Source organism: Toxotes jaculatrix, chromosome 4 (genome assembly GCF_017976425.1).
Source record: "Toxotes jaculatrix isolate fToxJac2 chromosome 4, fToxJac2.pri, whole genome shotgun sequence".
In the NCBI taxonomy this organism is placed as follows: domain Eukaryota; kingdom Metazoa; phylum Chordata; class Actinopteri; family Toxotidae; genus Toxotes; species Toxotes jaculatrix.
In genome coordinates, this window is record NC_054397.1 from 26,940,292 (window position 1) to 26,967,903 (window position 27,612).

A 27,612-nucleotide genomic window follows, 5' to 3' on the forward strand; every position below is an offset into this window, starting at 1 on the left:
TGCCAAGAACAGCTGGCACAACTGGGATGATATTTCACTGGTTGTTAACATTAAAATTGCTCATCACTTTTCTCCTTGATGCATCAAGCTGCAATAAAAGCTTCAGCTTAAGACGTGGAGTTTCCTGAGAACTCGCTCCTTCAGCTCACAGGATTTTCTTAAACATAACTTTTATTGTCCTGTTCTCAAGAGTTTACAGACACAATCACACAGACTCTTGTTTAAGAATCTGTTGTGAGTAAAGTAGAGCCAGCATCTACACTGAGGCCTCGCTGCTGGGAATGTTACTCTTCCTGCTGTGGAAAAGAGCCAACTGGGCTCCTGGCTGGTTCTCATGTTGTATTCCTGTAAGATGGAAAGGTGTTTTAAACAGTTGGTAGTTCATCTTTTCTCACAGAACACAGACTGTGCTGAGCTTGAATTTTGGCAAATGTTTCATATTTAAAATAACAAGATCCTTGGAGGGAGTTTGGTGCAGTAGGTTTGGAAACATTGGAGGAAAAGAAGAAAATCTTTGATAAAGTGAAAATATTGATGTGATAACATCTCAGCAGTATTCATAAGTTAATCATCAATCAAGTGAATCATAGAAAACTGTAGCAATTAACTAACATTATGAGATAGACAGTGGGATAAAATATACAATATGATGTTGTTTCCTGGTTGAGATTCAGATCTATGATTATGAGTTAGTAAGAAGACAGAGGAGATAACTCATCATTGCTGCAGATGAAAAGAAAAGGTCTGATAGGCTGAATACTGGCCTCTGTGCAGGAGCAGATTCATGATGACAGAAAGTAAGAAAAGCAAATCACTGGCTCATTTTCCCTGTACAACATCTAAAACACTCACAAACCTTCTGATCACATTTACAGTTGTCATGTTATTGACACTGTGCTGATTCTGTATCTCTGAACCATGATATCATTCACTATGATCCTGTTTCTCATTGAATTGTTCTGTCAGTAATGTTCTGTCTCTGTCAGTAATGTTCTACGTTGTTTACAGAAACAGCCTTATAGACTAAATTCATCTACAATCCACTGAGAATTAGACAAGAAGCAGCAACAAAACAGCTGAGACCAACAATGGAAACATGCAGGCAGCAAACCCACAACATTTAATGTTTAAAGCTCCAGTTTCTCTTTTCACCTCATCAGAAATAGAAGCTTTAAGAAGGTAGAAGGAGGATGGTAACTTTTCCTCAGTTTGTATTTTCTCTTTTTATTTTGAAATAAATTCTGACCTTTAAATTTACCAATAATGTTCTCACAATTACACTGTTGGTTTATGTGAAGTATGGTGCAGCTGAACCAGTGAGGGAAAGCTCTCTCCTACAGAGATATACACCAATCAGGCATAACATTATGACCACTGGCAGGTGAAGTGAATAACACTGATTATCTCTTCATCATGGCACCTGTTAGTGTGTGGGATATATCAGGCAGCAGGTGAACATTTTGTCCTCAAAGTTGATGTTAGAAGCAGGAAAAATGTGTAGGTAAGTGTAAGGATTTGAATGAGTTTAACAAGGGCCAAATTGTGATGGCTAGACGACTGGGTCAGAGCATATCCAACACTGCAGCTCTTGTGGGGTGTTCCCAATCTGCAATGGTCAGTATCTATCAAAAGTGGTCCAAGAAAGGAACAGTGGTAGACCAGTGTCAGGGTCGATAAATGTGGGGAGCGAATCCTGGCCCATGTGGTCCGATCCAACAGACGAGCTACTGTTGCTCAAATTGCTGAAGAAGTTAAAACAAAAACTGGTTCTGATAGAAAGGTGTCAGAAAACACAGTGCATTGCAGTTTGTTGTGTATGGAGCTGCATAGCCACAGACCTGTGAGGGTGCCCATGCTAACCCCTGTGCACTGCTGTAAACTCAACTTTACCAATACAACCAGTTTGTTCCATATACAGTTTGTTTTACTGAGGCTGAAGATAAACATTTATAATAGATGATAAACCTTCAGCAATGGTGGTAGTTTTATTATAGTTTTGTACTTAAGTACGGTACAATACTTTGATGCTGCTTTGTACTTCGACTCCTCCACACCTCAGAGACGTGTTTATTTTTCAGTGCTTAGTTACTTTTCAGATCATCATATTACACATTGGACGATATAATAAACTTCTAAAATAAAATAAAACCCTCTGGTGAGTCCTGATTCAGACTAACATAGCTATGTACACCACCTCCAGACAGAAACAAGAACAGAAGTGCAGAGAAACTGGCAAAGCCACATTTTGAGACATGAAGAAGAACTCTGGCAAAAAAATGTCCCACAGAGGTGGACTAGAATCTTATTTACCTTACTGTGGAAGGAAAGCTTCAAACTCCTTTTTCCACTTGTAAGTTTGAGAATGTCTTTGTTCTGCAGCCAGTTGCTCTTTATAACTTACTGAAGAAAAGTTGTTCTTTTCTGTGATTTACCAAACTGCTTACAGCACCAAAGCCATGGGTCACAGTGTTAGTTCTGATATATTTACAGGGCGTTATCTGAACAGCTTTGATACAAGGCTGGTGAGCACATAGGTTGACTTTCTGACTTTCTGACTCTGAGCTTCAGTGACTCTGATCATCTTCAGACTGCAGCTGGACATGAACCATAACTGTTCAACAGATGTCTTAAAGGACGATCACACACTGTCCCGTTCTTGAACGTCTTTATTAGAGAAAAGAAGCGAACGTCCACAAACACAAACACAAATGCTTTGCACTTTATCAGAATACACAATGGACAACAGTCATTCAGTGAGACACACAACAAAGTTCATAAGTTGCCTTGAAACAGGAAAAACCTCCCAGCTGATCCATCCCAAGGCTCCAGGTGTTTAGCATGTATGTTAACAGCTGAATGGGCTCTTGGAGCAGATGAAGCGATAACCAGAGCCACACTGGGTGTTACCCCAACCATCTGAAGTTTGATTAAAACCAGACAGAAGAACAAGATTAACACCGAATATGCTTTTGTTTTTCTTCTTCACTTGACAAATGATCCACCATAGTGTCCACTACGACAGCAGGTAGTGACCTTTTTCCACAGAAACCTGAGTAAATCAGTGTGAGGACGAGGACTTGACTTACTGGTGGAGCGTAAGTACATGCAGGGGTAGCTGCTGGGGGAGGATTGGGAGTACCAGTTGGTGTAGTAGAAACCTTCACGGTCAATCCACATCCACCGGCCCTGAGAGACAAAGAGCAGGAGTGTAAAGAAGTGATATCTTAGTCTCTTCATTTGCTCTCATATCCATCTTGTACAACTCCAGACCCCCTTTGGACCAGGTCCTGGGTTTGATCTGGACTGACTGAGCTGATATGTCTTGATAAATGCAGACCTGCAGGTTGAAGCCTCCCAGCCATGCGATGCTCTGACCGGCTGTCTGAGTCATCTGCTGGAGGAAGCTGTACTCTCTGGGGTTGCTGACTGAGGCCAGGTTGGCCCCCAGGCTGTTGCAGTGTTCCTGATGGACAGAGGAAGCACAGAGGGATCTTTGTGGTTGTACACATAAATACTTGTTGCGTCACTTCAGCTCAATGGTTGTATGACTGCTCACAGTAACAATACAGAGTAGTTAGAGTATCAGTACCTCAGCACTGTACCAGGACAGGGCAGTATTGATAAACTTGAAGCAGCGAGAGTTGTAGCTGAACCAGCCGTCTGGACAGAAGTTAAAACGAGCTGCAGAGAGACAGAGGAGACAGAGTATTAACTGGACTTCAGCTGAAATATGCTGAATGATGTATCTGATCCAGTCTACTCAACAGGTAGCAGTGCTGTCTAAACTAGGCAGGTTGGGTTGAACAGCCTCACACGTCACATGACTGCTGTGTCTTTGTAATTTGTTACCATGACCACCACCTTCATGAGTGAACATAAAGAAAATATTGATTATAATGATGTGACTCTTACATTGAGGTGCTGCTGCCTCCTCAACATCATGTGCTGCACAAACACAGAGAAACACAATCAACACAATGAACATCATATATACATTATTAAAGTGTGTGTATATGTATGTGTGTGTGTGTGAGCCACAGAACATGTAGTGTAGTCGACCTCTTTGCTTTTTAGTTGACAGGGTCTGACATTACAATTAGTCACAGCTACTAAAAGACAAGAAGGTCCAGGTGTTTACCATCAATAGTCAGTTCCACTATATGCAGAATGTAGCATGCATGTTTGCACAGTATTATATTTTCAGGCCTGGCCTGTGCTGGTGGGGCCCAGTGTCTTTTCATGGGACCCCAAATCCCTGGTGGCGCCCCCTGGCTGTCACTCAAGGGGGCAGTTGTAGGTTTCAGCAGGAAGGATAACTTCCACGTTCAAAAAGCTGCAGTTCCTCGGCTGCCGCTGGGGTCTGGCTCCAGAAGTGAGCAATTCTCCATTGACCCCCATGTTAAAATAGCCAACTTTACAGCCTAAGAAAACATATTTACAGCGTGGTACATTTTTTGTTTTTGGTCTCTACTGATAGTTTCCACTTCCGTGAACACTGTGAGGGGGGTGAATTTTTTTTGTACCACAACCGTTTTAGTGTTAGGCTCAAAATTCTTACATAAATTAGGGTGTGGTTACGTTGAGTGACAGCTCCATAGACAGGCACTGGTAGTTAGCTCTTTGCTAAAGCATCGGCTGGGCTAGGCGGCTACATCCAAAGGCCTCTGGCTACCTCCAGCGTTTGATAGGGGCTGCAGTGTCTGTGTTTGTTTGCCAATGTTGACGTGTAGCTGCCGCTTAGCTTGTTAGCCTAGCTGATTAGCCTTAGGCTAGCTCAGTTGCTCCGAGCTAAGTGGTCGGGTTCTTGGCCGGCTGACCCCTGCTGACCCACAGAGTAACCGCCTCTTCGCCAAATATGGAAAGTACACTTCCACTAAAATGCAAGATGGCGCAGCTCAAATGCCCATGGTTTGGTCACAAAACCGACTCCCCGAAACCAATGGGTGACGTCACGGGTGCTACGTCCATGTCTTATACAGTCTATGCTGTCACTACATCAGATATGAAACCAAAGAGAAAACTGCTGCGTGAGATTTAAAGAGGACACTGACCAGGTGCAGCAGCCACGTGTTCCTCCGGGGCCTCCACTGCTGCTTCTGTGGATGAATCACATGAATGTTGGTGTCAGATCAGATCCATGCAGCTCTTACTGTCTGTCTCTGTGTGGATTCAAGCTCATAGCTTCAATACTGACCTGGAGCCTTCTGTTCATCTGCAGCTGGAGCTGCACAGAGAAACACAGTACTGTCAGTAACAGGAGGAGTTACTGTGAGAGAGTGTGTGTGTGTGTGTGTGTGTGTGTGTGTGTGTGTCTCACCTGCAAATGCAGCACACACGAGCAGAGAGAGAAGCAGGACAGTCTTCATGGTGATGATGCACTGATTGTTCTGTGTGGAGAAAAACAAAGTGCCAGTCAATCTACAGAGAGAGAGCACAACCATCAGCTCCACTGAATGAAAAGAAATCCAGCAGGAGTCTTACCTGTCAGGTAGATGTGAGCTGATGATGATGATGATGATGTTCAGGTAACAGCTGATGATGCAGTGACAACAGGAGGCTGCTCTGCTCTTTATATACACACCTGAACCACACTGAGTCTGGTTGATGTGGGCGTGTGGACGGCAGAACGTGCTGATGTTGGTCTGTGACTCAGCTCTGTGTGTGCGGGAAAACGTGCACATAAAGATCTGAAGCAGATCTCTGATCTGTTACCTGACAGCATGAACACACTTCCCACAAACCACTCCCTGCTTGTTGTGATCTCGCAGCAGGTTAATGATTTCAAACAAGAGAAACTGGGCTGTGTGTGTGTGTGTGTGTGTGTGTGTCTGTGTGTGTGTGTGTGTGTGTGAGTGTGTGTATGTGTGTGTGAGGGGGAAACAAAAGTCAAATGAATGTATTATAGGGATGATTGACAGGTGAAGGGCTTGTGTGAACTAGTGTCTGTTAAATGTGTGCACTTGTTAGCAGATATACTCAGTGTGTGTTGGCTCTTTTCATGATGACAAATAGACTGAATAACAGGACTTTGTCTCTGAGTACGGACTTGAGCAAATATACTTACTGCTTATAAAAGTGGGTTCATGCATTCATGGAATGAATGTTCATGTGTTCATGTGCTGAGGAGTCTTTCTCTTCTTGTACATTCTTTGCCAACTCAGAGCAAACAGGCTGTTGATGTTTAGCTTCAAGGATTCAAAGCATTTCCTCATCATGTTGAGGCCTTGAATGAAGGTCATCATTTCTGGTCCTGTCGTTCCTTCCCATCAATACTTCCATGTGTAAATATGTCCACATCTGAAGGATTACAAATTAAAGAAAGTCTAAAGTCTGTTTATTGTTCCTGTAAGTCTCCAGTGGATTCAAGTCAAGGAAAAAAGACTGCTATTTATTACAAACATTACTTTTATTGTCCCATCATCAAGAGTTTACAAACACTTACAATCACACAGACTCTTGTGTAAGAATTTCATGTGAGTAAAGTAGAGCCAGCATCTACACTGAGGCCTCGCTGCTGGGAATGTTACTCTTCCTGCAGTGGAAAGGAGCCAACTGGTAGTTAGTCGTAGAAGAAAATCTTTGATAAAGTGAAAATGTTGATGTGATAACATCTGTGCAGTATTCATAAGTTAATCATCAATCAGGTGAATGATGAGTTATAAATATAATTTGTAAAACTGTAGCAATTAACTAACATTATGAGCGAGATAGTGGGATAAAACATACAATATGATGTTGTTTCCTGGTTGAGATTCAGATCTATGATTATGAGTTAAAGGATGTGGACTGTTGGGAAGAGCAGGGCAGAGTGCTGATCTCTCTGACTGAAGACAGAGCAGATAACAGGTCATTGCTGCAGAGGAATAGTAAAGAGCACATGGCTTCCAGTTAAACATTTCACCATCATTTTATTTTCTAACTCTGACATATGATAGGCTGAATACTGGCCTCTGTGCAGGAGCAGATTCACGATGACAGAAAGTAAGAGAAGCAAATCACTGGCTCATTTTCCGGAACCTTCCACAGAGCCTCACCAGTGCAGCACTGTATAGGACCAGTAATAACCTTGCAGCTACCATTCAGTGGCCTCACAGAGGTGTTCAAGGTGGCATGAACAAGAAAAGCCCTACAGTCAGAGACTCCAAGGACTACAAGGTGTCATCAGCTGGCATCGAGATGAGAAAAGGCAGGAAATGAAGGGCAGAAAAAGCAGTGCAGGTGGCAGAGTCACAGCTAAGATAAAAGGTACTGCTGGGTGCCATGGCATCAGGCAAAGCAGACCTGTGGTACTTCACAAAGGTCCAGGTCTGACCTGGCAGGTCGGCAGGGCCCAGGGCAAGGAGGCCCAGGAAGAGGTCAGAGCAGGCGTGGAGGAAGGGGGAGTGAGCAGGGCTGTGGGGCAGAAGGGTGTGTGGACAAGGTGGGAAAGTACACTGCAATGCAGGATTACCTTTTTTCAAGGTGGTTGTTGAGACCATAGCCACAACCATAAGCACCAGCAAACACCACCATGCCCCAAAGAAGCAAATCACCTTTGTCAGTGCTGGACAGAAACCCCACCCACAACCGAAAACAGCTACAGGCCTCTTCCAGAGGTGGGACCAAGTCATTGTTTTGTAAGTCCCAAGTAAGTCTCAAGTCTTGGCCCTCAAGTCCCGAGTCAAGTCCCAAGTCAAGACAGGCAAGTCCCGAGTCCTACACTTTGAGTTTCAAGTCCTTTCGAGTCCTAACTCGTCCTAACCGCCGTCTACTGTGTGATACCTTGACTAATGTTATGTATAAGTACCTCAACCATAGCCCTGGTAAAAAATACTTAACAAAGGTATGAATAAGGGAGTGAACTCGCAGTAGACGCAACAAATTACCGTGTTTGCAATGATTTAGCTACACAGCAAAGAAAAATTAGCTACTTAGCCAATAAATGTAAGCTTTCATTCAGAACTTACCTTTCTTTGTGCAACTTCAGATGTCGAACGAAGTTCGAAGTTGTTGCGTCTCCATCTGTAATCTTCGAGCCACATGTTTTGCATATTGCAATTCGTTTTTTATTGACCACCTCGTAGCTTTTATACCCGAACGAAACTATCTTTGGTATCATTTTTTCCAGCTAGCGCGCTGTTTGACAGTCCGTCTTCATTGGTTGTCCTGCAGTTTGATTGGATGGATGCGGTCGGATCAAAACAACGTTGATCTAATTTGATTGGATGTTGTGCCAACAGCACATACACACACAGACGCACACATACAAAGAAAGATACAAAGCGTTCCTTAATAACATCCTTTTTAATCTTTGGGTTTTTGAGGAAAGTAGCAAGTCTTGTCGAGTCAAAAGGCTCAAGTCCAAGTGAAGTCACAAGTCACTGATGTTAAAGTCCAAGTCGAGTTGCAAGTCTCTTTACATTTTGTCAAGTCGAGTCTAAAGTCATGAAATTCATGACTCGAGTCTGACTCGAGTCCACACCTCTGGCCTCTTCTACTCCACCTCTGACTGAAACCTGCAGGTTGATCTAGGGAAGCAGCTGAAGTTTCCACAGCACATTGCGACAAAGTCACTCCGACCAGGCATGATCATCACCTTTTTATTTAAAAATAAATTCAGACCTTAACAAATTACCGGTAATGTTCTCAAAAATATAGTGTTGGTTTATGTGAAGTATGGTGCAGTGTTTCTTGAAGAAACTGAAACATCATGCCTGGTAACATTTTAGGAGCCTTATTTAGTAGAAAATGCATCAGTAGTATTGAGCAGATTCAGCTTGGTGACAGTCTAAGTTTGGGGATGCTCATCTGGTTGAGTTCAGCTTCATATTGAGCAACTTTACCAATAAAACCACTTTGTTCCATATACAAACAGTGTGTTTCACCGAGGGCGAAGATAAACATTTGTAATAGATGAACTACCTTCAGCAGTGGTGGAAAGCAACTAAATAGTTTTATTATAGTTTTGTACTTATGTACAGTACAGTGCTTTGGTGCTGCTTTGTACTTCGACTCCTCCACACCTCAGAGATGTGTTTATTTTTCAGTGCTCTAAATGTATTTGACAGCTGTAGATCTTAGTTACTTTTCAGATCAACAAATTACACATTGCATGATATAATAAACTTCTAAAATAAAATAAAACCCAATCTTGATGATTAAAGCTGTGGCATCAGACCTGTTTGTCTTGTGACCTTTAACACAAACCAATGTTTAGTCATTTCTCTGTTTAAGTGATTCATGCTATAAACTTAATCTCAAACAGTGTTTTTGGATGTATCTCATGAAAACACTTGTTGTCACCAGAAGTCACCACAGCACATGAACCATGAAGGGAAAGCTGCTGCAGAGATGTTTATTCTGTCCACAGCAGCAGAACCTCCAGCTTGGCTGGACACTCAGTCAAACAACATCTGAAGTGTTGGTTGGTGGGAAGCCAGCCAGGGATCATGTCCTTGTTGGTGCACTCATGGTTCCTACTGCCCACAGCTCCTCTGGTGAGTCCTGATTCAGACTCACATGGCTGTGTATACCACCTCCAGACCAGCAGAGGGATTAAGGCAGAACAGCTACTCTGGTGAGCACATAGGTTGACTTTCTGACTCTGAGCTTCAGTGACTCTGATCATCTTCAGACTGCAGCTGGACATGAACCATAACTGTTCAACAGATCTCTTAAAGGACGATCACACACTGTCCCGTTCTTGAACGTCTTTATTAGAGAAAAGAAGCGAACGTCCACAATCACAAACACAAATGCTTTGACACAACAGTTACTGAGCACTTTATCAGAATACACAATGGACAACAGTCATTCAGTGAGACACACAACAAAGTTCATAAGTTGCCTTGAAACAGGAAAAACCTCCCAGCTGATCCATCCCAAGGCTCCAGGTGTTTAGCATGTATGTTAACAGTTGAATGGGCTCTTGGAGCAGATGAAGCGATAACCAGAGCCACACTGGGTGTTACCCCAACCATCTGAAGTTTGATTAAAAACAGACAGAAGAACAAGATTAACACCGAATATGCTTTTGTTTTTCACTTCACAAATGATCCACCATAGTGTCCACTACAACAGCAGGTAGTGACCTTTTTCCACAGAAACCTGAGTAAATCAGTGTGAGGACGAGGACGTGACTTACTGGTGGAGCGTAAGTACATGCAGGGGTAGCTGCTGGTGGAGGATGGGGAGTACCAGTTGGTGTAGTAGAAACCTTCACGGTCAATCCACATCCACCGGCCCTGAGAGACAAAGAGCAGGAGTGTAAAGAAGTGATGTCTTAGTCTCTTCATTTGCTCTCATATCCATCTTATACAACTCCAGACCCCCTTTGGACCAGGTCCTGGGTTTGATCTGGACTGACTGAGCTGATATGTCTTGATAAATGCAGACCTGCAGGTTGAAGCCTCCCAGCCATGCGATGCTCTGACCGGCTGTCTGAGTCATCTGCTGGAGGAAGCTGTACTCTCTGGGGTTGCTGACTGAGGCCAGGTTGGCCCCCAGGTTGTTGCAGTGTTCCTGATCGACAGAGGAAGCACAGAGGGATCTTTGTGGTTGTACACATAAATACTTGTTGTGTCACTTCAGCTCAATGGTTGTTTGACTGCTCACAGTAACAATACAGAGTAGTTAGAGTATCAGTACCTCAGCACTGTACCAGGACAGAGGAGTATTGATAAACTTGAAGCAGCGAGAGTTGTAGCTGAACCAGCCGTCTGGACAGAAGTTAAAACGAGCTGCAGAGAGACAGAGGAGACAGAGTATTAACTGGACTTCAGCACACATGTCACATGACTGCTGTGACTTTGTTGCCATGACAACCACCTTCATGAGTGAAAATAAAGAAGACATTGATTACAATGATGTGGCTCTTACATTGAGGTGCTGCTGCCTCCTCAACATCACCTGCTGCACAAATACAGAGAAACAGAATCAACACAATGAACAGTAACATATATACATTATTAAAGTGTGTGTATATGTGTGTGTGTGTGTGTGTGAGCCACAGAACATGTAGTGTAGTCGACCTCTTTGCTTTTTAGTTGACAGGTTCTGACATTACAATTAGTCACAGCTACAAAAAGACAAGAAGGTCCAGGTGACGTCAGCAGACATGTTTACCATCAATAGTCAGTTCCACTATATGCAGAATGTAGCATGCATGTCTGCACAGTATTATATTTTCAGGCCTGGCCTGTGCTGGTGGGGCCTAGTATCTTTTCATGGGACCCCAAATCCCTGGCGGCGCCCCCTGGCTGTCACTACATCAGACATGAAACCAAAGAGAAAACTGCTGCGTGAGATTTAAAGAGGACACTGACCAGGTGCAGCAGCCACGTGTTCCTCCGGGGCCTCCGCTGCTGCTTCTGTGGATGAATCACATGAATGTTGGTGTCAGATCCATGCAGCTCTTACTGTCTGTCTCTGTGTGGATTCAAGCTCATAGCTTCAATACTGACCTGGAGCCTTCTGTTCATCTGCAGCTGGAGCTGCACAGAGAAACACAGTACTGTCAGTAACAGGAGGAGTTACTGTGTGTGTGTGTGTGTGTGTGTGTGTGTGTGTGTGTGTGTGTGTGTGTGTGTGTGTGTGTGTGTCTCACCTGCAAATGCAGCACAGACGAGCAGAGAGAGAAGCAGGACAGTCTTCATGGTGATGATGCACTGATTGTTCTGTGAGGAGAAAAACAAAGTGCCAGTCAATCTACAGAGAGAGAGCAGAACCATCAGCTCCACTGAATGAAAAGAAATCCAGCAGGAGTCTTACCTGTCAGGTAGATGTGAGCTGATGATGATGATGATGATGTTCAGGTAACAGCTGATGATGCAGTGACAACAGGAGGCTGCTCTGCTCTTTATATACACACCTGAACCACACTGAGTCTGGTTGATGTGGGCGTGTGGACGGCAGAACGTGCTGATGTTGGTCTGTGACTCAGCTCTGTGTGTGCGGGAAAACATGCACATAAAGATCTGAAGCAGATCTCTGATCTGTTACCTGACAGCATGAACACACTTCCCACAAACCACTCCCTGCTTGTTGTGATCTCGCAGCAGGTTAATGATTTCAAACAAGAGAAACTGGGCTGTGTGTGTGTGTGCGTGTGCGTGTCTGTGTGTGTGTCTTTTCCAGCTTTCTCTTCTAATGTCATCTTTACACCTAACCTTTACCACTGACCTTTGACCTGTGTCAAGTGTATCACTCTTGAAAGGTGTGTGTTTGTCTGTGCTTGTTTGTGTGTAGGTTTAGGTGTGTGTGTGTGTGTGTGTGTGTGTGTGTGTGTGTGAGGGGGAAACAAAAGTCAAATGAATGTATTATAGGGATGATTGACAGGTGAAGGGCTTGTGTGAACTAGTGTCTGTTAAATGTGTGCACTTGTTAGCAGATATACTCAGTGTGTGTTGGCTCTTTTCATGATGACAAATACAGACTGAATAACAGGACTTTGTCTCTGAGTACGGACTTGAGCAAATATACTTACTGCTTATGAAAGTGGGTTCATGCATTCATGGAATGAATGTTCATGTGTTCATGTGCTGAGGAGTCTTTCTCTTCTTGTACATTCTTTGCCAACTCAGAGCAAACAGGCTGTTGATGTTTAGCTTCAAGGATTCAAAGCATTTCCTCATCATGTTGAGGCCTTGAATGAAGGTCATCATTTCTGGTCCTGTCATTCCTTCCCATCAATACCTCCATGAGTAAATGTGTCCACATCTGAAGGATCACAATGGAATAAAGAAAGTCTCTTCATCATTCCTGTAAGTCTGCAGTGGATTATAACAGAAACACGTACATCACTGCATCAGTCAAGGAAGAAAGACTGCTGTTTATTACAAACATTACTTTTATTGTCCCGTCATCAAGAGTTTACAGACACTTACAATCACACAGACTCTTGTGTAAGAATTTCATGTGAGTAAAGTAGAACCAGCATCTACACTGAGGCCTCGCTGCTGGGAATGTTACTCTTCCTGCAGTGGAAAGGAGCAAACTGGGCTCCTGGCTGGTTCTCATGTTGTATTCCTGTAAGATGGAAAGGTGTTTTAAACAGTTGGTAGTTCATCTTTTCTCACAGAACACAGACTGTGCTGAGCTTGAACTTTGGCAAATGTTTCATATTTAAAATGACAAGATCCTTGAAGGGAGTTTGGTGCAGTGGTTTTTGAAACATTGGAGGAAAAGAAGAAAATCTTTGATAAAGTGAAAATGTTGATGTGGTAACATCTCAGCAGTATTCATAAGTTAATCATCAATCAAGTGAATCATAAGTTATAAATATAATTTGTAAAACTGCAGCAATTAACTAACATTATGAGAGAGATAGTGGATAAAATATACAATATGATGTTGTTTCCTGGTTGAGATTCAGATCTATGATTATGAGTTAAAGGATGTGGACTGTTGGGAAGAGCAGAGCAGAGTGCTGACCTCTCTGACTGAAGACAGAGGAGATAACACTTCATTGCTGCAGATGAAAAGAAAAGGTAAAATAGTTGTGGTCATAAAGAAGAGCACATGGCTTCCAGTAAAACATTTCACCATCATTTCATGTTCAAACTCTGACGTGGGATAGGCTGAATACTGGCCTCTGTGTAGGAGCAGATTCACGATGACAGAAAGTAAGAAAAGCAAATCACCGGCTCATTTTCCCTGCACAAGATCTAAAACACTCACAAACGTTCTGATCACATTTACAGTCGTCATGTTATTGACACTGTGCTGATTCTGTATCTCTGAACCATGATATCATTCACTATGATCCTGTTTCTCAACAGACTCCAGGCAAGAATGTAAACAAGCTGTGTCTTTAAGGAAATCCTTTGTACTTTTACCATGTTTGGAGACTAATTATGAAATCATGATAAAAGTCTATAATGATAAAAGAAGAATCAAACTGAAACGTGCTTCACATATGGTGATGTGAAGGCTTCAGTGCTCAGTGCAGTAGGCTCAGTCAGACTGAACTGACATTGTGGTTAGGCCTTGATGGTTGCTTTTTGCAGTGCATTCTGGGAGTTTTATAGGGGATATTAATCAGTTTTCTCATTAGGACACCCATAAACTGCGTAAAAACTTTAACCTACCTACTGAATAGGGTGACACATAATTCTTACTGTGATATAACTGTGAACTGAGCCAGGTTTTGTTTTTTCTTATTATTGAGGTCCTTGTCATTTTGCCTTTATTTGATTATGACAGTGTGTTTGTTTGATATTAAAGCTCTACTTGGAGGCAAGCGCCTTGGCTGTCTCATGTTCTCAACAGAAGAAGTCAACCACTTCCTCCATGATGTCCTGAGTGATCCAACAAGGAAACAGAAGCTTGAACCCAACAAAGCCCTCATCAGTCCAGCCCCTCAACAACAGAGTTCAACCAGAGGGAGCCAGGTTTGATAGGGGTTGAAGAGGTCTCCAAGGCGCTACACTCAGCCTCCATTCCAGGTCCCAGTGGAGTACCCTGCCTCATCTATAAGGGCTGCCCAGAGCTCTTCCAACACCTATGGAAGATCTTGAAGGTTATGTGCAGGAGGAGGAGAGTGGAGTATAGCTACAGTGACGTTTTTGAATCCAAAAGCAGAAAACTCCAAGAACATCAACCAGTTTAGCATAATTTCACTGCTAAGCATTGAAGGGAAGGTGTTTCTCAGCATCATTTCCTGAGGACTGACTGAGTTTCTCCTCAAGAACAGCTACACTGATCCCTCTGTGTAGGAGGTGGAATTCCCGAGTCTTCGGCTGTTTGGAGCATCAGTGTAGTCACACAGCTCATCAGAGAAGTCTGAGAGGCCTCTGCTGGTTTATGCAGTCCCATTGATTACAGTTGAGTCCCTTGAAAGGAAGATCAGTGGCTGGGCCTTCTACACAGTGCAGTGCAGTGCAGCACTGTATGGGACCAGTGACATCTTGCAGCTACCATTCAGTGGCTTCACTGAGGAGTTCTGAGGAGGTGGTATGAACAAGAGAAGCTCTACAGTATCAGGGCTCCAGTGACTACAAGGTCTCATCAAGGTGTTCTGTCTCTGTCAGTAATGTTCTACGTTCTTGACAGAAACAGCCTTACAGACTAAATTCATCTACAGTCTACTGAGAATTAGACAAGAAGCAGCAGCAAAACATTTGAGACCAACAATGAAAACATGTAGGCAGCAAACCCACAACATTTAATGTTTAATACTGCAGGGTTGTTTTTTTTTCACCTCATCAGACACAGAAGCTTTAAGAAGGTCGATGAAGGATGGTAACTTTTTCAATTCAATTTTATTTATAAAGCGCCTTCAACAATCAAAATCCTCTCAAAGCGCTTTACAGAGACCCAGAGCCTGACCCCAGAGCAAGCACTTAAGGCGACAGTGGCAAGAAAAAACTCCCTACATTAATGTTACAATTGGTCACGCTGGTTGGTCTCGGTCCTCTTTCGTACATTTGTGAGACGTACCATACTGGTTCAAAGCCTGGACGTCTGACTGTGCCTCCTTTCAGATGATTTCAGATTAACATTTAATACTTCAGTTTTACCTTTTACTGCACTACATATATTTGACAGCTGTAGTTATTAGTTACTTTTCAGATCAACATTTTACACAATGGATGAAATAATGAGCTTATACAATAAAATAAAACCCACTGTTAATGATTAAAGCTGTGGCCTTAGACCTTTTTGTCATGTGACCTTTTACACAAACCATGTCTCTGTTTAAATGATTCAATCCATACACTTAATCTCAAACAGTGTTTTTGGATGTGTCTCATGAAAACACTTGTTGTCACCAGAAGTCACCACAGCACATGAACCATGAAGGGAAAGCTGCTGCAGAGATGTTTATTCTGTCCACAGCAGCAGAACCTCCAGCTTGGCTGGACACTCAGTCAAACAACATCTGAAGTGTTGGTTGGTGGGAAGCCAGCCAGGGATCATGTCCTTGTTGGTGCACTCATGGTTCCTACTGCCCACAGCAGCAGAACCTCCAGCTTGGCTGGACACTCAGTCAAACAACATCTGAAGTGTTGGTTGGTGGGAAGCCAGCCAGGGATCATGTCCTTGTTGGTGAACTCATGGTTCCTACTGCCCACAGCTCCTCTGGTGAGTCCTGATTCAGACTCACATGGCTGTGTATACCACCTCCAGACCAGCAGAGGGATTAAGGCAGAACAGCTACTCTGGTGAGCACATAGGTTGACTTTCTGACTCTGAGCTTCAGTGACTCTGATCATCTTCAGACTGCAGCTGGACATGAACCATAACTGTTCAACAGATCTCTTAAAGGACGATCACACACTGTCCCGTTCTTGAACGTCTTTATTAGAGAAAAGAAGCGAACGTCCACAATCACAAACACAAATGCTTTGACACAACAGTTACTGAGCACTTTATCAGAATACACAATGGACAACAGTCATTCAGTGAGACACACAACAAAGTTCATAAGTTGGTTTGAAACAGGAAAAACCTCCCAGCTGATCCATCCCAAGGCTCCAGGTGTTTAGCATGTATGTTAACAGTTGAATGGGCTCTTGGAGCAGATGAAGCGATAACCAGAGCCGCACTGGGTGTTACCCCAACCATCTGAAGATTGATTAAAAACACAGAGAAGAACAACGTTAACACCAAATATGCTTTTGTTTTTCACTTGACAAATGATCCACCATAGTGTCCACTACAACAGCAGGTAGTGACCTTTTTCCACAGAAACCTGAGTAAATCAGTGTGAGGACGAGGACGTGACTTACTGGTGGAGCGTAAGTACATGCAGGGGTAGCTGCTGGTGGAGGATGGGGAGTACCAGTTGGTGTAGTAGAAACCTTCACGGTCAATCCACATCCACCGGCCCTGAGAGACAAAGAGCAGGAGTGTAAAGAAGTGATGTCTTAGTCTCTTCATTTGCTCTCATATCCATCTTGTACAACTCCAGACCCCCTTTGGACCAGGTCCTGGGTTTGATCTGGACTGACTGAGTTAATATGTCTTGATAAATGCAGACCTGCAGGTTGAAGCCTCCCAGCCATGCGATGCTCTGACCGGCTGTCTGAGTCATCTGCTGGAGGAAGCTGTACTCTCTGGGGTTGCTGACTGAGGCCAGGTTGGCCCCCAGGCTGTTGCAGTGTTCCTGATGGACAGAGGAAGCACAGAGGGATCTTTGTGGTTGTACACATAAATACTTGTTGTGTCACTTCAGCTCAATGGTTGTTTGACTGCTCACAGTAACAATACAGAGTAGTTAGAGTATCAGTACCTCAGCACTGTACCAGGACAGAGGAGTATTGATAAACTTGAAGCAGCGAGAGTTGTAGCTGAACCAGCCGTCTGGACAGAAGTTAAAACGAGCTGCAGAGAGACAGAGGAGACAGAGTATTAACTGGACTTCAGCACACATGTCACATGACTGCTGTGACTTTGTTGCCATGACAACCACCTTCATGAGTGAAAATAAAGAAGACATTGATTACAATGATGTGGCTCTTACATTGAGGTGCTGCTGCCTCCTCAACATCACCTGCTGCACAAACACAGAGAAACACAATCAACACAATGAACAGTAACATATATACATTATTAAAGTGTGTGTATATGTGTGTGTGTGTGTGTGTGAGCCACAGAACATGTAGTGTAGTCGACCTCTTTGCTTTTTAGTTGACAGGTTCTGACATTACAATTAGCCACAGCTACAAAAAGACAGGAAGGTCCAGGTGACGTCAGCAGACATGTTTACCATCAATAGTCAGTTCCACTATATGCAGAATGTAGCATGCATGTCTGCACAGTATTATATTTTCAGGCCTGGCCTGTGCTGGTGGGGCCCAGTATCCTTTCATGGGACCCCAAATCCCTGGTGGCGCCCCCTGGCTGTCACTACATCAGACATGAAACCAAAGAGAAAACTGCTGCGTGAGATTTAAAGAGGACACTGACCAGGTGCAGCAGCCACGTGTTCCTCTGGGGCCTCCACTGCTGCTTCTGTGGATGAATCACATGAATGTTGGTGTCAGATCCATGCAGCTCTTACTGTCTGTCTCTGTGTGGATTCAAGCTCATAGCTTCAATACTGACCTGGAGCCTTCTGTTCATCTGCAGCTGGAGCTGCACAGAGAAACACAGCACTGTCAGTAACAGGAGGAGTTACTGTGAGAGAGTGTGTGTGTGTGTGTGTGTGTGTCTCACCTGCAAATGCAGCACACACGAGCAGAGAGAGAAGCAGGACAGTCTTCATGGTGATGATCCACTGATTGTTCTGTGTGGAGAAAAACAAAGTGCCAGTCAATCTACAGAGAGAGAGCAGAACCATCAGCTCCACTGAATGAAAAGAAATCCAGCAGGAGTCTTACCTGTCAGGTAGATGTGAGCTGATGATGATGATGATGATGTTCAGGTAACAGCTGATGATGCAGTGACAACAGGAGGCTGCTCTGCTCTTTATATACACACCTGAACCACACTGAGTCTGGTTGATGTGGGCGTGTGGACGGCAGAACGTGCTGATGTTGGTCTGTGACTCAGCTCTGTGTGTGCGGGAAAACGTGCACATAAAGATCTGAAGCAGATCTCTGATCTGTTACCTGACAGCATGAACACACTTCCCACAAACCACTCCCTGCTTGTTGTGATCTCGCAGCAGGTTAATGATTTCAAACAAGAGAAACTGGGCTGTGTGTGTGTGTGCGTGTGCGTGTCTGTGTGTGTGTCTTTTCCAGCTTTCTCTTCTAATGTCATCTTTACACCTAACCTTTACCACTGACCTTTGACCTGTGTCAAGTGTATCACTCTTGAAAGGTGTGTGTTTGTCTGTGTTTGTTTGTGTGTAGGTTTAGGTGTGTGTGTGTGTGTGTGTGTGTGTGTGTGTGTGTGAGGGGGAAACAAAAGTCAAATGAATGTATTATAGGGATGATTGACAGGTGAAGGGCTTGTGTGAACTAGTGTCTGTTAAATGTGTGCACTTGTTAGCAGATATACTCAGTGTGTGTTGGCTCTTTTCATGATGACAAATACAGACTGAATAACAGGACTTTGTCTCTGAGTACGGACTTGAGCAAATATACTTACTGCTTATGAAAGTGGGTTCATGCATTCATGGAATGAATGTTCATGTGTTCATGTGCTGAGGAGTCTTTCTCTTCTTGTACATTCTTTGCCAACTCAGAGCAAACAGGCTGTTGATGTTTAGCTTCAAGGATTCAAAGCATTTCCTCATCATGTTGAGGCCTTGAATGAAGGTCATCATTTCTGGTCCTGTCATTCCTTCCCATCAATACCTCCATGAGTAAATGTGTCCACATCTGAAGGATCACAATGGAATAAAGAAAGTCTCTTCATCATTCCTGTAAGTCTGCAGTGGATTATAACAGAAACACGTACATCACTGCATCAGTCAAGGAAGAAAGACTGCTGTTTATTACAAACATTACTTTTATTGTCCCGTCATCAAGAGTTTGCAGACACTTACAATCACACAGACTCTTGTGTAAGAATTTCATGTGAGTAAAGTAGAACCAGCATCTACACTGAGGCCTCGCTGCTGGGAATGTTACTCTTCCTGCAGTGGAAAGGAGCAAACTGGGCTCCTGGCTGGTTCTCATGTTGTATTCCTGTAAGATGGAAAGGTGTTTTAAACAGTTGGTAGTTCACCTTTTCTCACAGAACACAGACTGTGCTGAGCTTGAACTTTGGCAAATGTTTCATATTTAAAATGACAAGATCCTTGAAGGGAGTTTGGTGCAGTGGTTTTTGAAACATTGGAGGAAAAGAAGAAAATCTTTGATAAAGTGAAAATATTGATGTGATAACATCTCAGCAGTATTCATAAGTTAATCATCAATCAAGTGAATCATAAGTTATAAATATAATTTGTAAAACTGCAGCAATTAACTAACATTATGAGAGAGATAGTGGATAAAATATACAATATGATGTTGTTTCCTGGTTGAGATTCAGATCTATGATTATGAGTTAAAGGATGTGGACTGTTGGGAAGAGCAGAGCAGAGTGCTGACCTCTCTGACTGAAGACAGAGGAGATAACACTTCATTGCTGCAGATGGTAAAGGTAAAGAAGGTAAAATAGTTGTGGTCATAAAGAAGAGCACATGGCTTCCAGTAGTGGAAGTTACTAGGCCACACAAGGTCTCATCAAGGTGTTCTGTCTCTGTCAGTAATGTTCTGTCTCTGTCAGTAATGTTCTACGTTCTTTACAGAAACAGCCTTATGGGCTAAATTCATCTACAATCCACTGAGAATTAGACAAGAAGCAGCAACAAAACAGCTGAGACCAACAATGGAAACATGCAGGCAGCAAACCCACAACATTTAATGTTTAATACTGCAGGGTTTTTTTTTTTCACCTCATCAGACACAGAAGATTTAAGAAGGTAGATAGAGGATGGTAACTTTTCCTCAGTTTGTATTTTGGATGTTTTAAAATAAATTTTTAATTTCTACATATGAACAGGAAAGTTCTCATAAATACAGTTTAGGTTACTCTTGTATTGTACTTTTAAGTACAGTCCAGTATTTTGATGCTTCTTTATTCCTCTACTCCTTTGAATTTCAGAGAGAAAAGCGTGGCACTCCATTAATTTGACAGCTGCTGTCATTTGTTCTGTCTGAGATCAACATTTCACACAGTTGTTTGTCATGTGACCTTTTACACAAAACAGTGTGTAGACATGTTTCTGTTTAAACTTAATCTCAAACTGTTTTTGGATGAGTCTCATGAAAACATGCTTGTTGTTACCACAAGGCGTCAGCAATTCAAACTAAATGGCTTATTTCCTCGTAGAGGAACTATGTTCAGCGGAGGAGCTGTTTAACGGAGAAAAACCCATGACCACACGGCAATGTGTCTTTATAACATTAAATGTCTAATATTTCACTTGTTGAGCGGTTAATGTTTTGCTCATTTGTAGAAGTGGGAATTAAGATGTCCCATTTCCTTCTAGTGTCTTTCACTGCATTGTTACTGCATCCATCAGCCCAGATTTCTAGCTTAATTCAACCACACCAAACTGACCCAGACATAGGTTTCCTCTGCATGATACAGTTAGCTATAGAGCAAACTGATTAAAATCCACATGGAGGTATAGAGGCTCCAAGAAAAACTGGTATGATGTTCAAGTGACAGTCTGAAGGGTCCGTACAAGTGTATTCTGGTTTGTTTGTTTTTTATTCTGTAAAACTGTCTCAGAGAGGCTGGCCTGTAGATTGTGGTACTGTTTAATTAAATTGCATTATTCTGTCTTTATTCTAGGTCTGGCTCAGGCAACTAAACCATCCCTTAGTTATGCTGCTATAGGCCTAGGCTGCTGGGAGACTTCCCATGATCCTCTGCACACCTCTTCTCTCTTTTTCTCTCCTCAGACCCACTCTCACATGTATTAGCCTTTATTCCATGTCATTAACTCTGTGTCCTCTCCCTTCCGTAGTCCTGTGCTTGTTTCTCTCTGGTCTCTCTTTCTCTGTACCTTTCTGCAGGTATCTCTGGCTCTGGAGCTGCATGTTCTCTGTCTATGGTCCTGGCTCCACCCACCTGCTGCTGTTTATTGTCTACAATTATCCATTTCTAACAATGTTCCACTCTGCTACAGGTAAATTTTGGATTAATATTCTCTGCAGACTGTAATGTAAATAATTACCAATCATGACAGCTTTTTGCTTCTGTGCTCTGTTTCCTATCATAACTGTAATCTGCTGAGCACACAGTATCCACTAACTGTTCTGTAATCTAAATGCTGGCCCTCTAACATTGTCCACTACCAACCCTGTTTGTATAATGTTTTATATGCTGCATGTCCTTCTCCTCCTCTCCTCCATTCCCAGCTGTCCTATCTTCCTCCTTTTCCTCCCTTCACCCAGCCCGGCCATCAGCAGGAGGGTCCCCCATCTGAGCCAGGTTCTGCTCAAAGTTTCTTCCTGTTAAAAGGGAGTTTTTTCTTGCCACTGTCGCCTTAAGTGCTTGCTCTGGGGTCAGACTCTGGGTCTCCATAAAGAGCTTTGAGACTGTGGAAGGAACTATATAAATAAAACTGAATTGAATTGAATTGAATTAAAGGTAAAGGTTGAGGAAGAAGTCAAGTCAAAGTGTCAAAGTCAGAGTGTTTACAGTCATGTGCACAGTGAGGAAACATGTCTCCCTGTACAATGAAATGTACAGGGAGACGTGTAACTGAATGTCAAAACAATAAACACTATATAAATTCTAAACACTACAGAGGTGTGAACAGTCCGTGCCGAGGGTGGATGGGATCCTTAGGCATCTCTCCTGTGGACTCTATGGTGATAGATGCTCTGCGGAGAGGAGTCCTGGTGATCTTCTCAGCGGTCTCCACCACTCTCTGCAGTAATGCTGCTGTACCACACGGTGATGCAGCTGGTCAAGATTCACTCGACAAAACGTTAGTTTGGAGGATGCGGGCATCGATCCCGCTACCTCTCGCATGCTAAGCGAGCGCTCTACCATTTGAGCTAATCCCCCTTCTGACAGCATGGCTGGACACTTTGGACACACACACTGGAACTGTTGTTTTTAATACTGACGGGCAATCTGTGAGCAGATGGGAAATTCTGAAACAATCGATCCCAGTGCAAACACTTTGCCCTGACGCTATCACAGCTCAGTCTGCTGACTGTGCCCCTGCTGCTGCAGCAGCGTCCCACCGGCCCCTCATCTTCTTTATGTGGTGTTTCATCACTGATGTGGATGAAAGGAGAAGAGCTCTAATAGTGAACAGGTGTAAAGGAACCAGACTTACTTTGTTACTTTACTCCAGACTTTTTTTTTCTGTTGTTGAAATCTATGGTATTTCCAGCGTTTACATTCTTACCCATTAGTAGTGAACTGACCTTGCTTTTTCCACATGGTGGCAGCATTGCACCGTTTTTCTTGTTTTGAGTTATATATTTGCCACCAGTGAACAAAATAAGCGAAGCAGTTTGACCATTGCTGATCCCAAACCAGCACAGAAGTGTCACTCCTACACTGAGTTTCCAGCTGATTGCAAGTACAAAGAGTGACACCACAGCTGTTAACGCATCTCAGACCTTTTCAATACACACTTTACAACATTATCCCCATGATCTCTCACTGCAGGAGCCACACAATGACAACAAATCACCATGACTGTGACAAACACAGAGAGCAGAGTTAGGGTTTATTAAGGCTTGAAGGTGCGTTAACATGTCTCATCACATGAAGCACAGCTGATGAACTGCATCAGACCTCCGTGAAGCACTGAGGAAACAGCCTGATGACTGTTTGTGGACACAGGAATGCTGCAGCTCTCAAAGGAGCAGTTATCTCACAGCTGACATTCCTCCGAGTTACATAACCAAGTCTGAACTGACTGACTCCAGAACTCTGTCTGTCTGTCTGTCTGTCTCCATGGCCCAGTCCCAGTCCTGCACATCCGATGCTGTCATGAAGGAGAACATTCTGCTGCTCTTACTGTAAAACAGTGGGAGGTCTTCATACAAAATGCTGGGAATGCACACTGTGTATTATCCATTACATAAGGAACCACAGAGAAGTATGATGATATGTGTATTGTCTGGGCTGGCTCTGAGTTTGGAAGGAAACTTGCTAACACTTTATAATGTATCCTGTATGAATCAGGCGCCAATAAAATACAGACTGTTTCCTACAGGTACTACATGTAGCTATAGTGGAATAAAGTATGTGGGCTGCAACATAATGTGTAGCTGTTTTCCCCTTTTTACTCTTCAGTGTCACCATAAGAAAAAGGTTGTTAAAACCATTGTCAGGTAACCAGTATTTACAGAAACACTTCAGAGTAGCATTTATTTCTCCTTTCCTCTAAAACACTCAGGTGTAACTCCATTGTTCCCCATAGTCGTGTTATCATTTAAGTATTTTATTGGTGCCTGATTCATACAGCTAAGCTACACTGTAAATCACAGGCTGGATAATAAAGTGTTAGAAACTTTACTGAGTTAGTTTGGACAGAACCAGAGTTCTCCTCTTCACATGAATAACTTGAGGATCTTGGGCTTTAAGAACTGCATCTTGCTGGCGTCCATCAGTGTCACGCTCTCCTGGGCTCCCAGGATGGCCTGGTGGGCCTCGTCGAACAGCTCCTTTCCAATGGCGGCCTGGACTCTATCCCGCCACGCGCTCAGCTTGGGTCTCCCCTCAAACACATCCAGGCCAGAGCCCACGGGCTGTCAGAGGGACAGAGGGGAGGAAAAGAACTGTTAATGAGGACAGAGCCAACTCTTCATCCTGCCCCCTCTGACCACTGACCCATATCAGCTCCATTTTTTCCAGCTGTTATTTAAATTACAGGCTTAACAAGCACTGAGATGGTAAGTATGTCTGTTGATGATGAGTTTAGACTGAGTGGAAGAGGCAGGACTGTAACCTTCCCCACAGGTCTGAGAACTGAACCTCAGTACTCTGTGGTACTGACCCAGTGTCAAGTACTGAATGTTGTCTGCTCAGATTCATAATCTTTTCTTTTTACTGATTTTTTGATCTCTGACTCTGATAAAGCCGTGTACACACTGTATGTGGAGCATTTATCAGCTAAAGAGCAAGATATTTCCCTCAGGACTTGGTGCAGACCAAAAACAGAGCTAAAAGACAGTGACTATTGGACTTTGATTCATTAGGTGGCAACAAACACCACTCACAAAGTCACACAGATGAATGGTCCTGTTGCTCTAAAACTGCGGGTTCACTATAACAACTTGAGGCGATGACATGTCAGTGTTGTGGCAGTAACATAAACTTGCATGGCCTTTTTATCAGTCCTCTGAATTTGACCCATTCTGAATGCTCACCTGCATGATCTCCACAATGGCGACCAGGTCGGCCAATGAGATGTGATCTCCTGCAATGAAGGGCCTGTCCTGGATAAACTTTTCTTCAACGAGTTTCAGGGAGCCATTCAGGTCCTCCAATGCTGCGTCCAGCTTATCCTGAGGGACTTCCACACCCAGAATCTTGGGAATCAAAAGCTACAGCACAAACACAAGGATCCTGATTTGAATCTACAGGAAGTGCAGATTAAATAACACATTACTCACACTATTCAGTCAATGAGCTTATTCTTTAAACAAAACGATGTTCTCAGGAGGAAATGAACACCGATACAGAGACTGAGCAGATCATGTGATGAGAAGTGTTTTTTTCCTGAAAGACGATCAAGGAACACAGAAACAAGACTAAGTCAAAACCTAGAGAGGTGTGTCTGCGGAGGGAAAGCTTATTCCAATTCATTTTGAAATAGCAACAGCCAATGGGACTGAACAATGGTGTAACTTCTTTACTTAGTCACTCAGTGACAGACATTCAGATTTATAGGGCTGGTCAGGCTGTTGCGGTCCTGCTAAAAATGCAGCGTTTAATCTTTGTCGCTTTCCCAAAACAGTGTTGGGAGGAAAACAAAAGGTCTTCTTGTCATGTGAAAACAGGCTGAGTGGTAGCAGCAGGAAGCGGTTTCCCTCCCTCCCTCACTCTCTCAATTTTCTTTCTAGATCTCTCCCTCTACTAGTTTTACTGCAAAGGCCTATGGGTTAAGACAAAATCGGTATCAAATAAAATCTCGTCTAACTGCTCCTAAATCACAGATTCACACGGGCTGTAATTACCAGCCACAAGCCAAACCTGTTGTTTTTAATGATGTGAAATGATCTAGCTGCTGAAAAGAAAGTTTTAACACTGGTCACGCAAAGAATGGCTCGTACTGGAGCTCTCTGTCTTCCTGTTACTGCTGATTACTGTTGTTTGTGTAAGATTGAACAGAAACAGGGAGCAGCTGGTCACGTTGTGGTCACGTACACAGTAGACTGGCCTTGACTTAAAAGTCATTTACAGAAAGCAGAAGTAACAGTTCAGTGATATATAGTGTGAAAAGAAAATGATACAACAGAAACTTCTCTGAAAACAGTTTAGAGCTCCATGTTTCCAGTAACAGCTTATTCCTTTCACTGCATGTGAATCAGTGGCAGCGAAGGGAGACAAACAAGCCAAGACATATCAAAGTGCAAACACCAGCAGAACGACAGAAAGCAGCAGGAAACCTCCCTCAGAAGCTCCAACTTAGACCAGCACTGGCCTGGTGTTGTTAAAGCTCCCACTTTTAACAATTAAGAGACTGTGACAGGTGTAAGTGACCATACCCGGAGCCAGAACATCTTGGATCCATGCATACGGATGGCCATGTGCTGCCACGACAGGTACTCGTTGATGCGAGCGCGCTGCTGGAGATCAGCTGGGTACCAGAAGTCTGGAGTCTTAAACTTCTCTGCCAGGTACAACATGATGGCGATGCTGCAGAGGCAAACACCAATAATGACCACCACACACGACACACGGCTTTACACAGGCCACAGTACTGATGAGGTTTAACTGGTCACCTCTCAGCCAGGCAGAAGTCTCCATCTCGCAGAGCAGGGACTTTTCTTATCAGGCTGATCTTCCCAAACTCCTCTCCATACTGCTCACCTGAAAACAAGCACGCACACCTGGGTCAGTCAGCAGCAGCAATCAACCTTCAGCCTAGAATTATCTAAGACTATTCGCAAGCTGGGCTGCATGTGATAGGGATGAATCCTGAGTGTGTTTAAATGATGCTGTTCCCCTCAGATATGGGGAGTAATATTATAAACAGTATAATCTACACCTCCCCTATCTTCAGCCAATCACAGATACTGATTTTTACTTTCACTTCCAAACATAAGCTTTGTGATTGCACCACACAGCTGACCCCACTGGAGGGAACGTTTTCTGATGACTCAGTAAAAAAGTGACGGACTGTTCCTTTAATTTCGTGCCTTCAGCTGTATTTTGTAAACCTGTAGACTGTGTCCATGTCGGTTTCTGCGGTTTCTGCAGTGACCGACTGCAGGTCAGAGTCGAAGGCAAAGTTAACGAGCAGACAATCCGTCTTTTTTCCAAACAGAGTGTCCCTTCTGTCCCACGTCTCTGATGCTGGCAAGGAGTTTTCCTCGGCCCGTGTGTGAACGTGAACTCACCGTCCATCAGAGAAAGCTTCTTGAAGTCAAAGGGGATGTTGTTCTTTTTGGCGAACATATAAACGGAGCGGCAGGGCTGAGAGAGCAGGTCCAAATACAGCTCCAACGCCATGACTGCGCCTCGATGCACGGACGGTCCCTTCTCTCCTGCGCTTTCTGATGCCTCTGCTATAAAGTTGGATTCAGGAACCGAAGATCTTTTTTTTTTGACTAAGATAGTTCACGTCCCTCCTACTCCGGCTCACGCAGACCTTTTCATCGACCTCTCCACTGAGTTAAACACCACTCCCTGGGACCAACTCGGTTCATTGTATGTTGTTTTGAGAAATAATCAATAAATCAGTTATGCATCAGGCTCTCTGGCCAGTCTGGTCCAGGTAAGAGGTCCTTCTTTACCACAGTGTCTCCACACTGATGCTGAGCACCTCAACCACAATAAAGCAGCAATTAACCACAACTCCAACAAGGTTTCAGTGGCTTTTAAAGCCTGAAGGCAGTCATAGTCTTTTAGACTAGTAAAACTGGTCAAATCGTAACTAATTTGTATTTTTTGGTATGGCTCCACCATGGCTCTTACTTTGTAACTTTGCACCGCTGCTTACAGGGATCACATATCAGTGTCTTGTTACTGAAGTCCTCTGCTTCCTTTCAT

General features: G+C 43.5%; 4 protein-coding genes and 1 non-coding gene across 5 annotated transcripts; all 5 read right to left on the minus strand.

Annotated features, from left to right (window-relative positions):
• Positions 1-2,720: 2,720 nt before the first annotated feature.
• Positions 2,721-7,512, minus strand: LOC121180327 (C-type lectin domain family 4 member F-like). The gene is made up of 11 exons (XM_041035644.1): positions 7,451-7,512; positions 7,282-7,392; positions 5,482-5,655; positions 5,318-5,418; positions 5,195-5,224; positions 5,052-5,096; positions 3,913-3,945; positions 3,590-3,681; positions 3,338-3,463; positions 3,087-3,186; positions 2,721-2,916 (listed from the first exon to the last, which is right to left on the minus strand). The coding sequence occupies exons 1-11, from the start codon at positions 7,510-7,512 to the stop codon at positions 2,846-2,848; spliced, it is 945 nt and encodes a 314-aa protein (XP_040891578.1). The 3' UTR covers positions 2,721-2,845.
• Positions 7,513-9,714: 2,202 nt separating this feature from the next.
• LOC121180328 (ladderlectin-like) lies at positions 9,715-11,633 on the minus strand. The gene is made up of 8 exons (XM_041035645.1): positions 11,585-11,633; positions 11,442-11,471; positions 11,304-11,348; positions 10,858-10,890; positions 10,627-10,718; positions 10,375-10,500; positions 10,124-10,223; positions 9,715-9,959 (listed from the first exon to the last, which is right to left on the minus strand). The coding sequence occupies exons 1-8, from the start codon at positions 11,631-11,633 to the stop codon at positions 9,889-9,891; spliced, it is 546 nt and encodes a 181-aa protein (XP_040891579.1). The 3' UTR covers positions 9,715-9,888.
• Positions 11,634-16,326: 4,693 nt separating this feature from the next.
• Positions 16,327-18,347, minus strand: LOC121181021 (ladderlectin-like). Its single transcript, XM_041036773.1, has 9 exons — positions 18,303-18,347; positions 18,139-18,208; positions 18,028-18,057; positions 17,890-17,934; positions 17,444-17,476; positions 17,213-17,304; positions 16,961-17,086; positions 16,710-16,809; positions 16,327-16,545 (listed from the first exon to the last, which is right to left on the minus strand). The coding sequence occupies exons 2-9, from the start codon at positions 18,185-18,187 to the stop codon at positions 16,475-16,477; spliced, it is 546 nt and encodes a 181-aa protein (XP_040892707.1). The 5' UTR covers positions 18,188-18,208; positions 18,303-18,347; the 3' UTR covers positions 16,327-16,474.
• A 4,020-nt stretch (positions 18,348-22,367) lies between these two features.
• Positions 22,368-22,440, minus strand: trnaa-agc. Its single transcript has one exon. It is a non-coding gene; the product is annotated as a tRNA-Ala (tRNA).
• Positions 22,441-23,099: 659 nt separating this feature from the next.
• gstt1b (glutathione S-transferase theta 1b) lies at positions 23,100-27,135 on the minus strand. Its single transcript, XM_041036772.1, has 5 exons — positions 26,961-27,135; positions 26,343-26,430; positions 26,106-26,256; positions 24,765-24,941; positions 23,100-24,143 (listed from the first exon to the last, which is right to left on the minus strand). Exons 1-5 carry the CDS (start codon positions 27,070-27,072, stop codon positions 23,946-23,948), a joined length of 726 nt encoding a protein of 241 aa, XP_040892706.1. The 5' UTR covers positions 27,073-27,135; the 3' UTR covers positions 23,100-23,945.
• Between the last annotated feature and the right edge of the window lie 477 nt (positions 27,136-27,612).

Coding starts and splice junctions, on each gene's coding strand:
- LOC121180328 (XM_041035645.1), bottom strand. CDS start 11,633: ATGAAGACTGTCCTGCTTCTCTCTCTGCTCGTCTGTGCTGCATTTGCA. Junction 11,349..11,441: donor AGATGAACAGAAGGCTCCAG/GTCAGTATTGAA, acceptor ATTCATCCACAG/AAGCAGCAGCGGAGGCCCCG. Junction 10,501..10,626: donor TGTCCTGGTACAGTGCTGAG/GTACTGATACTC, acceptor TCTGTCGATCAG/GAACACTGCAACAACCTGGG.
- LOC121181021 (XM_041036773.1), bottom strand. CDS start 18,187: ATGAAGACTGTCCTGCTTCTCTCTCTGCTCGTGTGTGCTGCATTTGCA. Junction 17,305..17,443: donor GGAGGCAGCAGCACCTCAAT/GTAAGAGCCACA, acceptor GTCTCTCTGCAG/CTCGTTTTAACTTCTGTCCA. Junction 16,810..16,960: donor TGGGAGGCTTCAACCTGCAG/GTCTGCATTTAT, acceptor TTTGTCTCTCAG/GGCCGGTGGATGTGGATTGA.
- gstt1b (XM_041036772.1), bottom strand. CDS start 27,072: ATGGCGTTGGAGCTGTATTTGGACCTGCTCTCTCAGCCCTGCCGCTCC. Junction 26,431..26,960: donor GAAGCTTTCTCTGATGGACG/GTGAGTTCACGT, acceptor GCTTGTTTTCAG/GTGAGCAGTATGGAGAGGAG. Junction 26,257..26,342: donor GACTTCTGCCTGGCTGAGAG/GTGACCAGTTAA, acceptor TTGCCTCTGCAG/CATCGCCATCATGTTGTACC.
- LOC121180327 (XM_041035644.1), bottom strand. CDS start 7,512: ATGGTGGTGTTTGCTGGTGCTTATGGTTGTGGCTATGGTCTCAACAAC. Junction 5,225..5,317: donor CGTGTGTGCTGCATTTGCAG/GTGAGACACACA, acceptor TTCTCTGTGCAG/CTCCAGCTGCAGATGAACAG. Junction 3,946..5,051: donor ACACGTGGCTGCTGCACCTG/GTCAGTGTCCTC, acceptor GTGTTTGTGCAG/CACATGATGTTGAGGAGGCA.